Raw genomic sequence first — 14,537 nt, forward strand, 5'->3', positions numbered from 1 at the left:
AGAAGGTCTATTTTTCAAACAAAGGAAATTGAATTTCTGTTAGGTTAAACCAAGCTGGGATTGGAACCCACATATATGTGGTCCCCCCTCAGAGCTGGAGAAAAACATTTGGTTTGAGCTTCTGGAAAGGGTGACAGAGATGGACTTCCCAGTCCCAGACTGAAGACCTGAAATCTTGGCCTTGTTTCTTTGATGAGATCGTGTGTGTAAGCTGCCCATTCAAAGCCTCTTTGAAAATGGGATTCTGACGCTCCAATTGGCTGGTGGGGATGGTGAAACCGAAGATGACTTATAAAATCTGACGGGCCTGTCTTGGGGACACACTTTGTGCTAGAGGTTACTCTAAGTGCTTGGTTTATATTGCTCCAGAGAAAGCTCTTAACATATGAACAGGCTCTAAGATGGCAGCAATTTGTCAAATGAACCTTTCAGAATGTCTTTCTGGAGAGAGCAATTTGCATGTGCAAAGGCCCAGGGGTATAAAACAGCCTGGGGCATTCAGACATTGGAACCGGTTTGATATGGCTGTCAGCAGGCTGAGGCAGAAGACGAGCAGTAGAGAAATGCTGTGGCTTGAGCCCATATGAGGCTTTGTACCTGGTTTAGAACTGGGCCTTGGCAGGCTCTCTTGGGAGCACTAGGGCAGGCACCTACAGAGAGGCATGTGGTGGCAAAGTAGGTCATCTTTCACTTCAGTTTAGTTCAATTCAGTAAATATGTATTTTGGACACTGGATTCTGAATTGTCACTTATGTTCTAAAAAGGTATTGTGCTGGGGTTGGACGTCTTGATTGCAAAGACAGGATCCTGCATTCTAATTAGGAGAAAGGCACAGGAAGAAAGAATTTAAGGAGAGGAGCCACCTCCCACAGTGAAGTTACTTCCAGGTGGCCGTGGGAGGCACCCTTAAATTCACCACAGTTTGGGAGTGCTCCCCCTGCACATCACGGCCAGTCTGGGCCATAAGGGCCAGTGAGCAGCTGTCAGATGGCCAGGAGGGGTTGGGGCGTCCTGAACAGAGGGCAGTGCATGGGCAGAACCCCAAGGCACGTGCTGGCACGGCACATGCAGGGAAATAAATACAGGGGATTCAGGACTGCAGGGCCAGCAAGGGGCAGCAGGGAGGATGGACAGGGGACGGGGGCCAAAAATCCCAGTGCCTTGAGTACCATAAATCCTTGAAGGATTTTAAGCAGTTCCAGAATGAGTTTTAAAATGACCCTAAAGCTCTCCCTTCGGGCTGTGGGGAACAGGCACTAGTACAGGGACAAGCTGCTTTTTGAGAAAATGACGACAGTTGCGTCAGCTGTGTGCAGAGTGCCATTTTACTCTCTTTAGGGAAAAAGTGTGTGTGTATTTTAAGCAGGCAAAACTGTAAAGATGCTATTTCTTAGAAAATGCCTGTTGCTTCCTGAGAGACCCACAACAACCAGCCCAGAGGGACGCTCAGGGTTAGTGTGAGTTCTTTTCAGGCGCCGGAGCCTGCCTGCAGGATGCCCAGTCTCCCCTCTCCTGCAGGCTGAACGTGGGGTCTTCCGAGGGCTCATTCCCAGGGAAACGGACATTTTGCTTGTCATCTACTATTTCAGAAGCTCTTCTCTGACAGGTGCCCCCAAAACAAACTGAGTGTTTAGATTGCATGCCAGAGGACAACACAATATGTGTCCTTAGACATTTGTATGTGTAATCTAAGTTTATTTCACCCAAGGAACTTCAAAAGGCCTTTCAGAGAACGCCCCAACCCTTGACTGTGAGCACAAGCTGCTACCAGCAGATCGGGGCTGTGGGGGAGGCTGCGGCTGGGAGGGTGCGAGGTGCTGCCGAGAAAGGTGGCCTGTGAAAGCCTGCCCTGCTCAGGCCTCGGAACCTAGGCCGGAGCCGAGCGACAAAGCCTGAATGCAGGTTGGATGGAGGCAGAAGCGGCCGCACCAGCAGTCTTTTGGGGACACGCGATTGTCGTCAGTCAGCTCTGCTTTGCCTCTGTCCTCCTTCCAGGCTGTGCCGGCGGGCGATGGAATTCAGCTGATCTTTTCTGCAAGTGTTTTCCATTAAGCTGAGACACAGCCGTGTGATCCTAAAAAATGTCAGCCCTGGCAGGGAGCGCGCACATCGTCTAATCGAGGGAAACGTGGGGCGTTCTGGGGCGGCAGGGGGCTTTGAAGTCTGTCTGCCCAGCTGCCAGCAGGCTCCATCGCTCCACAACTCAGCACTCCGGGGCCGGACTGCTCAGCTCCTGATGCCTCAGCTGGCCTCTGTCAAGTGAGGATGATGGGGAAAAATAAGAAAGACCCACCCAGGAGCCTTGTGTTGAAGAATAAGTCAAGTGCAAGGAACAGCACAGACCCTGGGGGCTCGAGAACTGTCAGCAATAATTCCCAAGTCCAGACCCACCTTTTTACAGAGGAGGAAACTGAGGCAGCGAGAGAGAGGATGACTCTCCCAGGTTACAGCCAGTTAAGGCCAGAGCTATAAAAGCATAAATGTTTACATTCCTATGTATTGACTGAATATGCCAATCACTGTGCTGAGAGCGTTCCATAATTTAATCCCCACAGCTGCCTTATGAGGTATGCCCCATTATGTCCATTTTCTAGATTTGGAAACTGAGGGCCAGAGAGGCCCAAAGTCACATGAATGAATGAATGGTAGAGCTGGGATTCAAACCCAATCTGAATCCAAACCCAGAGTCTCCCCACTGAAGATGCTGACCGTGGCTGGCTGGGTTCTCCAAGAATCAGACTCTGAGATGGAATTCAATGTGCAGGTTATTTTTCAGGGAACGGTATCAAGAGGAGTGGGAGAGGGAGAGTGAAGGGCAGATGGAGAGCTGAGCCTCCGTGCAGCCCTAGTGGAGGCCTCAGCTGAACTCTAGGGATGCTGCGGCAGTCTTCAAAATTGTTACGACCTCCCCTTGACTCATTGATATGGGCTGCCCTGAGACAGGCCGTGACCTCCTGGGGGGATCCAGCAGCTGGGGGAGAGCCCTTCACTCCTGAAGGGGGGTCTTGAGGACATCACAGCCTGCACCACAGGGGCGTCAAACTTTAATAATCTCATCCGGGGCACATTTGAGGGTGGAATGGATGCTATGAAAAGCTGTGTGGGCTTTTTTTTAAACATTTAACAGGACCCATTTTCTTTTTTTTTAAATTGAAATATAGTCAGTTTACAGTGTTATGTTTGTTGAAAGATGCATAAATGGATGGCGATCACATGAATGGATTTGAAACCACATGGGATCCAGGAATCTTATCTTTGCCATTCCTTAGGTTTGTGAACTTGACCAGTTTAAAGGATATTTGCAAGTCTCAGTTGCCTCACCTGTAAATGGAGATGATGGTGTCTTCAAAGAGGTTGTTACTAAGCTTGAAAGAGATATTCTATGTAAAATTGCTGCATCCAATGCCTGGTGAAGTTTGGCCTAGATTAGGTCCAGCACTATCAGTTCTAAGGGATCCTTTTCACAGACAATCTTTGTGAATGCTGCCTCTGCTATTGTACAGTGTACAACCTGCACAGCTGTACCTAGCGTGCCTGGGAGGCGTTTGATTGATGTTTGCTGAATATTTGTTTCTTAAACCTTTGTTAGGTCTTTGGGAATGGAGAAGACAAGTTATCTACCTTGATAACTTCCTTCCCAGACAGCTCCAGTTCTGGACCTGGTTCATCAAGGATTTGTTCAATCAAATTTGAGAGAGAGCCAAGAGGAAAATATGCCAACCTGGGACCTACCTTCTTTTTAAATATAATATGTTCCCCAAGAACGTTCACATTTTAGCAATGAGTAAACCAGAAAGGTTTCATTTTTAAGACGGGAAATTCAGACCATTTGACAAGCGTCTGAGGGGAATACTTTAGACAGATCACCCTTCCTAGGGCCTCTCAAATATTCTAGTGAATATACTGTGAATTAAATCGCCCCTGAATGCAACCCATCAGCAGTGGTAGATTTCCTTTAGTTTTATGAATTATAACAATTTTAACTGTTGATTAAGTGGTAATACTATGTTACCAGTGGCTAGCGCTACCCAAAGTTCTTTTTTGGAAAAATTTTTTATGATCCTTTGGTCATTCTTCATTGATTGTCCTCCACTGTCGAGTCTGTGCTGACTTCTCTGACCTCCTTGGTGGAACTGAGTTTGATTTATCAAGAAAGCAGTCGCCTTTCCTCCCGCAAGAGCAAAGTCCAGGAGGTGAGAGGAGCCTAGAGCAGGAGAGACCGAGAGGGAAGGCTTTAGTGTGGACGGAGCATCAGGTGTCATGGGAAGGACAGTGGGGGACACAGTGAGAGGTGATGGAGTCAGAGGACGGAGGAAGAAGGCATTGGTTATCCTGCTGCGATGGAGTGAGGTGAAGGTTGAGCTCCCCGTCGCTGGGATATTCAAGCATGTTGGAGATTTCCTCACTGCGTGAGTGGGTGGCTTAAATGGCCTCTAAGTTTCTCTTTAAGTTTTGTTTTTTGGTAATTCTAATGATTGGCTCAGTTACTCTTTAAGGTGTTTTTTTTTTTTTTCTGTTTTTGTGACAACTTACCCACAGGCAAGCAGAGGGCTCTTGGCAGATGTTTTTAGAAGCAGAAGCAGTGAAGCAGAGAGACTTTGGCATTGGGCAAATCTGGGTTTCAATTTCAGTTCTATTCCTATTCTGCATGACCTGGGGCAAGCACTTCGCTGCTCTGAGCCTTGGGTTCATAACATCACCTACACACACAAGTTGCTATGCGATTTGGATGAAGTCATGTAGGTAAAGTGCTTAGCATGATACCTAACACGTATAGTACATAACCGGTGAGTGGCGACAGGGGCGGCCGCTCCTGCCACCACAGTGACTGGAGAGGCAGAGGGTAGGGGTGCAGTCTTGGGGGATTGACTGACTGGGTTCAAACCAGCTGTATGACCTTCCGCAAGTTGCCTGCAGTCCACTGAGAGATCAGCATGGACTCTGTCCAAGGCTCTTGGTCAACCTCCCTAGGGAAGCCTCTGCATTATTGGAATTACTTTACTCAGCTCATCTTGGTTTCCCATGTGCATTTGTGCCTCTGAATATGTGCAGTTTTACCCAGCTCCCCAGGATCACCTACAATGACCCCAAGAAAGAGGGGTTCAAATGCTCTCAGTAACCCACTTATCACATCATCTTCCAGGTAGCCTTTGTATGTGGGTAGAATTTGGGGGCGGGTTCCACTTGATATGAGTCAAACTTCCTAGAAAGAAATCAGATTCAATCTGAGCCTTTGAATTTCCACCAGGAATTTTTGCTGGTGATGAATTTAGTAATTTGTCATGAGGACGTGGACAGAGTAGAGCTCCAAGTCTGGTTTCATACATATGCTTTTTTCTTAGTTAGAAATTTCCCTAGAACTGTCTTTGAAGTTAGCAGCGTAAACGATGATTACTCACCAACCACAAGCTCATAACCTCAACAGATGCTGGACCATGTCAGATGGTTTGAAAACCCCTCCCTGAAATGTACATGCCACTAAAGGGAACCAATCTATGAGTCTGGAGTTGAGCCACGAGGAGAAAGAGGCAGCTACAGTGGAGTGGGGATGGGGGTGCAGTCTGGGTCAAGTCCTTGGCTTGCCAATCATGCGCTGTGACTTTGGCCACGGTATTCCCCACCTCTGAGCTTCAGTTCAGTCCCCAACAAAATAGCAGTAGTAATACACACAGGTTGATGTCATTATTAAAAATTGCAGTGCTTCATATACTGAAATGTACCACGTAAGAGTGAGATATTATGAAATTAAATGCCTAATATTTGCTTCCTGTGTGATTATTTGATCAACTAATTGGTTTATTCAATAATTGTTTACTGACTTCTTGTGGTATGAAGATAATTATAGTATAATTATAGTGTTAATCTTTATGAAGGTAAAAGAGAATATTAGTATCCTATTTTTCCTGTATTAATTAAGGAGCTTTAGTAATTCACTCATTCATTACCTACTTATAAATTGGGCATTTCATGAAAAATTATGATGTTATCGCTGTTGGGCACATAGAACCCTCAATTAATGCTAGCTACAACTATTTTATTATTTCTGTTGTTAAAGTTTTTATATGCTAGTATGATAGGTTTTGGAGAATTAGAACTAAGGCAGAGTGTTTGATCTCAAGGAGCTCATAATTTCGCAGAGAGAGAAAATGTAAGTAAGTGGCAATGCAGCATGTTAGTGGGACTTGAGACGTATTTATGAGATATTCAGAACAGAGGAAAAACTACTGAGGGGCTGGCAAAGGAAGGAGTCTTAGAAGGGTTTCTGTAGGAAGTGGCATCTGAGTTGGATTTTGAAGGATGTTATGCGTTCATCATATGAATAAACCGCCTTCACTTTGTAAGTAAGTGCATGTCGAACAGAAGGAGTAGTGAACAAAGTCAGATAACGCAGCATGTTTTGCTAGACCCCCAGACGCGGGTTCGGGCTGGCAGGAAGCAGACGGATGAGGGATGGGGCTGGAGAGGCCGGCGAGGGAGACAGCAGACAGAACGTGAGGAAATGTGGACGTTGTGTTTCTTTGCTAGAAAATCAGATAGATGCATTTACCCCGTGGAAAGTATCCACTTATCATGATAGAATCTGAAATTTAGACTTGAAAAAAGTATTTATTTTGACTTTCTTTCTATGGTGTCCTTTCTAGGTGGACATCAGTCTACTGAAACACTAGGCAAGGTTGGTGTTGAACATTTCAGGCCGGGCAATCATATGGATAGTGGTGCCAATTCCCAAGAGAGAATGTGGGAAGGAAGCCAGTTAAAGAGTGTAGGTAGGGATGGAAGTAAGATTTAAGAGTTCAGGTTTCAACATGCTTGGGATGGGATGCTTTGGGGACATCTGCTTGGAGATGTGTCTAGCGAGCACTGACTATCTCTGCATGAAGCTTGGGCGAAGCTCTGGCCTGGAGATAGGTTTGAAAGTCACTAGCAACGAGGTGGTAGTTTAAGTCACCGGGATCATGAGCTCAGCCGCGGAGAGTGTGTAGGATGTAAATAGTGAAGGTCAAGGATAGGTTCCTGAGGAACTGCAGTTTTTCAGGGAAGAGCAGAGGAGAAGCCAGCAGGAGCATCTGGAAAGGGAGAAGGAATTCTTCTTGGTTCTGACTGCAAGCAAAACAGTAAGAATCCTGAATTCTCTTCACGGCTTTAGGGCTGGCTTACCCTCCTTGTTATCTTTATTCTTGTTGATTCTTAAGAAAATCATATTGATCTTTGATTTATAAAAATTGGTCTGTGATTATTTGAACATTGGAGAGAATGTTGGGCATTTTTAAGGGCTTGACATTTCTGCACTTTGATCTGGTTTAAAAAAATGTTGAATGGCTCTTTCTTCCCATTTTTCAAATGAGGAAGGTGAGGGTTGAAGAGGGAACTTACCCTTAGTCACACAGCCAGCAAAAAACAGACCTGTCCCTCCTGCATTCGGTTCCTCTTAATGCAGGTCTGCAGCTACCTGAGTATTTGTTTAGTTTTGCTTTAGCTGTATTTAACAGTTGAAATTACTCTATCGGAGTCTTAAAATTAAAATCACACATTTTCTTCTTTAACTGATGTCTGGAAAGGAAGAAAGGAAGGCAGGAAGACAAGAGGCAGAAAAGGAGGAAGGAAGGAAGGAGGGAAGGGGAATTAAACATAGTTTTCCATATATTGGTGAAACATTTCAAATATATTCTAGTCCAGTGATTTTTTTTTTTTAAACTTAGTCTACATTAAAAGGGAATGATGCTGTCTAGAAGGGAATGGGAATACCTGGATGTCACCATGAGGCCCTACCTGGTGGAGGTTGCAGCCATGCTGCCCAGCGCCCCTCCCTCCCCGAGCCCCGCTCGCCTTTGCAGCTCTGTGGCGCACAGGGGAACTTGATGGCGGTGTGGGACTGTCCTGGGTTCAAATGCTGACTTGTGCCTTTTAGCTGTGCGGCCTTGGGCAAGTCACTGGCCCTCTCTGGGGTTCACTTTTCTCTTCTGTAAAATAGGGAGAATGTTGTCCATCTCAGCAGAGTATTGTAAGACAGAATCAGTGCAGCTTGAGTTTGCCGGCCTGCTAGATGGTAGCACACGTTGCCAGCACGTCCCATCACGGAGGAAAGGGCCGCCTGACTTCACTGAGTCTCTCCTCCCCTCAGGGTCACCCTCTCCTTTCTGCTAACGAACAGGCGGGGCCATGTTCCTCTGAAGGCATGCTCTCCTCCAGGGTCTCAGGACCTGTTGGTGAACTATTTCATATGCAGGTTGTCTTTGTAGTATGAGCAAGTCATCAAGACTTCACATTACAACGCAGGGTGTGTGTCCAAGGCTTGGGGGGCTACACTGCTGCTGGGAGGGAGGTCCCAGCCTACAGCCGGGCAGGTGGAAACCATGCTGGCGGGTCTGAGACCAGCTCTACCCTGTGACCTTGAGGAGTACCCCGTGACCTTGGAGAGTGCCTCTATGACCTTGGGGGGTGCCCTGTGACCTTGGAGAGTGCCCCGTGACCCTGGAGAGTGCCCTGTGACTGTTCCTCCCTGTGGCTCAGTGTCCCTATTTGCTATGAGGAGGATGAGGAGGGTGGATCTGGGTTAACCTAAGTCATTCAAATTATGTGGTAAAGCAACATCTCCTTCTGCTTATGATCATACAACAGGGTGGGTGGTGGAAGTGGACCCCAGGGAGAGAAAGAACACGCTGTGGGGTAAAGAGCAGGCTGAGGGAGGTGGCAGCGATGGCTTTGTCTTGGGATGTGCGGGGTTCGTAAATGAAAAACTGCCCTTGACAAACGTGGCTGTGTTCAGCCTCAGGCCTCCTGTGGAGACTGAGGCCCTGTGGCTTGTGGGGCACACAGCCTGGTGCCACCGTGCTCATGGCTGAGGTAGGAGGGGAGGTGCTGACAGGAAGCCAGGGGTCCTGGGACAGGCCTGGGGTGGGGCTGGGAAGGGGGATCAGGGGAAGTCAGGAGGAAGGTTTTGAAATCACTGGTAGTGATTTGGGCTCCTATACCCCTTAGAGAACTTCCCCCCAGCACGTCAGTCAGGCACATACCTCTGTAGTTTTGAAAAGACAGTGACCCAAACACAGCCAGAGCCCAGCAGCTTGGCCCAGAGACAGTTCAAGTGGCTGATTTCACTAATCCTGCCCCGTGCAGGCTCTGTGCTGAGCAGCTCACATTCAGTAACTCATTCAATCCCGATGGCCACCCAAGGGGAGAACATCTGGTAATGGCCCCATTTTACCAATGAGGAAACAGAGGCTCAGAGAGGGTGAGGAGTTTGCCCAGAGTCACAGAGCTGTTACATGGAGGAGCCAGGATAAACTCAAGGAACCTGGCTGCTGAACCAAGCCCAGAGTCCATCATGAGTTCCAGCAGCTGGATGGCATGTCCTCGCTAAATCTGGAATCTGGCGAGGGCCTGCTTCCAAAGTAGCCGCAGAGGTATGGGCCTGAGCTTCAGCTGTGTCTGTGAGTTACACTCCGAGTGAGTCTAGGGCCTGTTGGAGAATAAATACAGACAAATGTACAGCTTTCCTTTCAGTCAACAATAACCATTTAAAAAATATGATGGGGAAAAAAGTCTCATTCCATTCATTTTTTAAATTGAAATATGGTCGATTTACAATGATGTGTTAATTTCTGGTGTACAGCATAGTGATTCATTTATACATATATATATATATTCCTTTTCATATTCTTTTTCATTATCGGTTATTACAAGTTATTGAATATAGTCCCCTGTGCTGTACAGTAGGACCTTGTTTTAATCTATTTTATATTTAGTAGTTTGTAGCTGTAAATCCAGAGCTCCCAATTTATCCCTCCCCACTGTCTCATTTCATTCTTAATGACATCAAAAGTTCAACATAATAAAATTAAAAATCTTTCTCAAATTAATTTTTTTCCAAATAATATCCCAAGAATGTTTTCTTGAAACTTGACAGAGTTTGGGTTTCATCTGGCAAACAAATAGCCAAAAATATTTTTTAAAGAAAAATGACATGGGAAAACTTTCACTACTTGATGATAAAGTATATTATAAAGTGACTATAGTTTAAGTGGGAATAGAGCCAGAATTAACAGAGATGAATGAAACAGAGTTGGTACTCACCAAACAAAATTCACTTACATAGAAAAATTTAATGTATTATAAACATAGCATTTCAAATTCTAGGGGAAATGGTTTTTTAAAAATAAGTGATGCTGGCCTTCCAATCTGTAAAAGATATTTTAAACAAAAGGAAAAGTGACACAAATCATTTTGGAGATGCTGCACTTCAGAGCAGACTCTCCCTTTGGGTGAGCCTGAAAGCCACCACCGCTCGTTCATTGCGAGAAGAGATCTGGCCCTGGAGTAAACCATGGTTTCTGATGCTGGAGCAGCTGGGCTCAGGCCCAAGCACTGCCACTTATCAGCTAAGCCCTTTAGGTGTGTTCCTGGATCTGTTTCCTCGTCTGTAAAATGTGCACAGTGCTGGTGCCCCCAGCGTGGGGTATCGTATTAAATGCAATGGTATTGGGTTCTTGGCAAATCAGTAAACTCTCACGAAATGCTACCAAGATCCCCCAGCTTTCATGCTTCGCCAGACTTTTGCATTCATAAAGAGCTTGTTTTCAGAATTTTCATGGGATGCACATGGGACCCCAGATGTTGGATTCTGCTCAGTAGCATTGATTCATCCTGGGGACTGCCAGCTTGGGGACGGGGCCAGGTGGAGAATGTGGCAGAGAGCTGGCTCCAGACCCTGGGATGGCGACGGAGGAGCTGGCTCCCCCTTCGGAGGCGAAATTCACCCTTCAATTAGAGTGCTTTCCCTAGATAACAGCGTAAACGTGGAGGGCAGCCAGGACTTCCATTTTAAGACCGTAAGTGGCAAGTTTGGTCCTGAAACCCCATCATAACTCTTATCTGAAATTGCAGGGTACTCACCATCTAAAAATATGCAGCTCAGCTTGGCCATGTTGCAAAAATGCCTCTTGTACTGACCATAAAAATGGCAACATGCAGAGGATGCTTAAGAAAATGAAAGCCCAGAGTCTCTTACAGGGAAGCTGGGAGCCACGTTCAGAAAGACATGGCTCTGGATTCTGAGGACGGATGGCCCTGAGGCTCCAGGATGAGTGTGGGGTTTCCCTTCCTCTTGCTGAGTCCATGTGAAATTTGGTTGCATTATTTGGCCAATTGTCTGCATAAACTTTTTTCTCTCTCTTTGTCTTTTTTTTTGTTGAAGCAAAAGAGTAGTGATGCTGGATTGTTTTGCTACTTTATTTACCATTTAATTTTAGTGACCGCCTCCACCAGTGCTCTGAGTGTCAAAGACAGGTTCGAGATAAAAATGACAAGCTTTCCCATATAGCTAAGAGCACGGCGCCGTCAAAGACAACGATGCCTGGGGATAATTTTCCGGGAAGGATGCTCAGCTCTGTAGCAGGCTCAGAGGGATGGAAGGAGCTTTGGCTTAGAGCCGAGAGACCCGAGTCTATCTCTGGCTTGGTCACTGTCCGTCCAGCCACCAGCTTCCCAAGAGAAAGGGGAAATGAGAGCCTTGGTCCCAAAGGTGACCCGGGCCGCACATCACATACCACGTAACAAGCACTGATAAGCCTCTTATTATCATGCTCTTATTGTCTGTTTTTTTCATTATAACAACTGCATTACAATCTTTGTCTTGTCTTTTCAAGTTCTCTCCCATTCTACTGTGAGCCGCTCCATAGAAACACCCAGGCTTTTGTTGGTTGGTTTATTTTGTTTTGCTTTTTGCCTCTGTATACCTAGGCTTGAACACAGAGCTTGCTTCCTAAAAACAAACAAACAAACACTATTAATAAGTCGCTGTAGAATGGAGAGATGGATAAAGAAATGGAGTCACATGAGAATGGAGACCACCAGGAGGGTGCTCTGGGGCTGTGCTTTGGAGGCACTGGGGGCCGCCCCACTGACTGTCCCCTGCTTTCCCTCCTAGTTGCTCTGGACTCCTGGCAGTCCCTGGCCCTCTCTTCAGCAGTTGTGGATCCGTTCATCAGGAGCTTTGATGTTGCGCACATCAGCACGGCTGCCATGGGTGACTTCTCTGCTGCACGGGACCGCTGTTTGTTGGGTAAGGGGAGTTTCCACCCTCCAGGGAGTTGGGTTTCTTGAGCAGGGACCCTCTGCTGCTCAATATTCTGCCCTCAGAAACACATAAGAGACCTCAAGATAACCTGGGATGCCTAGCTGGAAGGAATGCACCTGGGAGAGAAGCCCTGGGTGGGCTCTCCTCTGCAGTCCCCTCATCCTCCTGCAGTGTTGGCCCATGGTCATGGTCTCTAAGGGGATAAGCCAGCCGGAAAATGAACAGCATTGAGCCAGGTCAGGGACAGATCCCAGGAAAGATCTAGGGGGTTAGTCTGAGACAGAGAAGATGCTGTGACATCTATTCTCAGATTAATCTGAGAGCCATCCTGGCGAGGAGGAAGTACATGGTACTGGGTGAGGAGGAAAGATATAGTTCTGGCCAGGTTCAAGGAGCAAAGAGAAGACCTATGGGTAAAACTCAAATTTCAAGAGACATTTTTCAGTGCAATGTGAAGAATTTTCTAATAAGTAAAGCTGTCCACAGATGTATACTTCCTTTAGAGGGTTTTGGTTACTGGTATTTAAACAAAAGCTAAGTGACCACATCATCAGAATGTTCTACAAAGGCTTTATCTTTGGAAAGAGACTGAGGCTAGATAACATTTACACGTCTCTAATTCTGAGATTCCAGGAATCTTCTCTACGTGATTGGATGACAATACACATGTATTACAGACAGGGCCACCATGTACAGCTGTACAGGCTGTACACTGTCCTACTCTGCTTGGTGCCAAAGCACAGAGACTGGGCTAGTAATAAGGCCTTTATACAGTACACAGCTTGCTCAATCAAATGTAGTGGCACTATTTTGAGAGCTGTTCTTAGAACTGAAGACCCTAATGCCATGAATCATTTAAATTGTCTAGTGCAGGACCTAGCATACATGGGGAAAGATATAACTCCTGATGGAACATGGTGGGTATGATGGGGAGAGGGGCAGAGGGAGAAGAAGCTGAAGAGAAAGGCAAGGGTTGGAGCATGGAGAGCCTAGTCTTGTATGATTTAATGCTGAGGTCAGTGGGGAGCCATGGAGGTGCTTTAAACAGGGGAATGACAACTTATATTGTCTGTGATATTTATGAATAAATAAACAACCAAAATCCTGACTATTATGTGGAAAATAGACTGATGGGAGGGTTGAGTGCCCCCTGCCCAATAACAACCACTATTTTATCCTCAGCTCCTAACACTTTCAGGTGCTTAAATGAAGTGAGTAGGTGCATGGATGGATGGATGCATGCATGCATGCATGCATAATTGGATGGATGGATGGACGGGTGGATGGTGCATGGATTTGTGGATGTGTGACTGGATGCATGACTAGAAGCATGGATGCCTGACTGAGGTGAGATTTCCAAGGCCCAAGCATCACTGCCCTCCCCCTGCCCTGCAGAGTGTTCCCGTCACCAGGCCTGCCTCGTCACCACTCTGCAGACCCGACCTGGTGCTGTCAGGTGTCTGTTCTATGCTGATACCCAGAGCTGCACACACAGCCTGCAGGCCCAGAACTGCCAGCTTTTGCTCCGTGAAGCAGCCTCGCACATCTACAGGAAACCAAGTAAGTGCCGGCCTGGCTTTGCAGCCGCCCCTCAGGGCCTGGGTGTGGCTGGGGGGACTGTCCAAGCATGTGGTGACTTGTGGCTTTTGAGGCTCTTAAGGGAAAGTTAGTCAAAGTCATCCTAGGCTGTGTGGCAGTCACATGGGATGCTCTGCAGGAAGATGAAAAACCCTACTTCTGACCTAGAATTTCTCTGCACCGCCTTCATTCATCCCCTCCTTTCAGTCATAGAAGCCATTTTAGCCTTTGAGTTTCTGAGTAAACGAATTAAGTCGGCCACTTTTGATGACCGTTTTCTAGTTTAGAAAATTGTTTCACATACCTCACCATCTCCTTTGATCCTCACGCTGTCCTGTGAGCTGGCGAGATAAGGGTTCTATCCCCGTCTCAGAGCTCAGGAGACTCCGGTCCAGAGAAGTTAAGTTACTTCTCTAATTTCACACAGCTAGTGATGACTGAACAGGGACTTGGAGCCAGGTCTCCTGTCTCCAGCTGCAATCCTCTTGCACAAAACCTCATTGCCTGAGGACCACATCACTGTTGCTGGAGAGGGCAGCTGCTCCTGGCTCAGTTGAGTTTAAAAACATTCAAGAAGGTACTATTATGTCTCAGCCCTCGTGTTGGGGGGACCCAGGGGTGAAGCAGGCGAGGGGAGAACAACATAGAAATAAATGCACCCCTGAATGAGATGGGTGAGCACTGTGGGGTTGGAAACGTGGGAGCCAGGTGCCTGGGGGTCGCACCTCCCCCATCAGACATGCTTATGGGATGAAATGAATAACTTCTGAGAAATGCTGGCTGTGTCCGCTGTCTTATCTTCAAGAGCAGATGTCGGCAAACTCCCTCTGTAAAGGGCCAAATAATAAATATTTTAGGCTTTACAGCCACAGTTCTCTGTTAC

At 46.7% G+C, this 14,537-nt stretch overlaps 1 protein-coding gene across 1 annotated transcript in view; it reads left to right on the forward strand.

Annotated features, from left to right (window-relative positions):
- TG (thyroglobulin) overlaps nucleotides 1–14,537 on the forward strand; it is a 202,783-nt gene that overhangs the window by 84,631 nt on the left and 103,615 nt on the right. Inside the window, exons 36-37 of the mRNA XM_031690392.2 lie at nucleotides 11,927–12,061; nucleotides 13,472–13,636. Of these exons, the coding sequence (XP_031546252.2) occupies nucleotides 11,927–12,061; nucleotides 13,472–13,636 (300 nt within the window). The remainder of the gene's footprint in view (nucleotides 1–11,926; nucleotides 12,062–13,471; nucleotides 13,637–14,537) is intronic.

The sequence above is a fragment of the Vicugna pacos genome, chromosome 25 (genome assembly GCF_048564905.1).
Source record: "Vicugna pacos chromosome 25, VicPac4, whole genome shotgun sequence".
NCBI lineage: Eukaryota > Metazoa > Chordata > Mammalia > Artiodactyla > Camelidae > Vicugna > Vicugna pacos.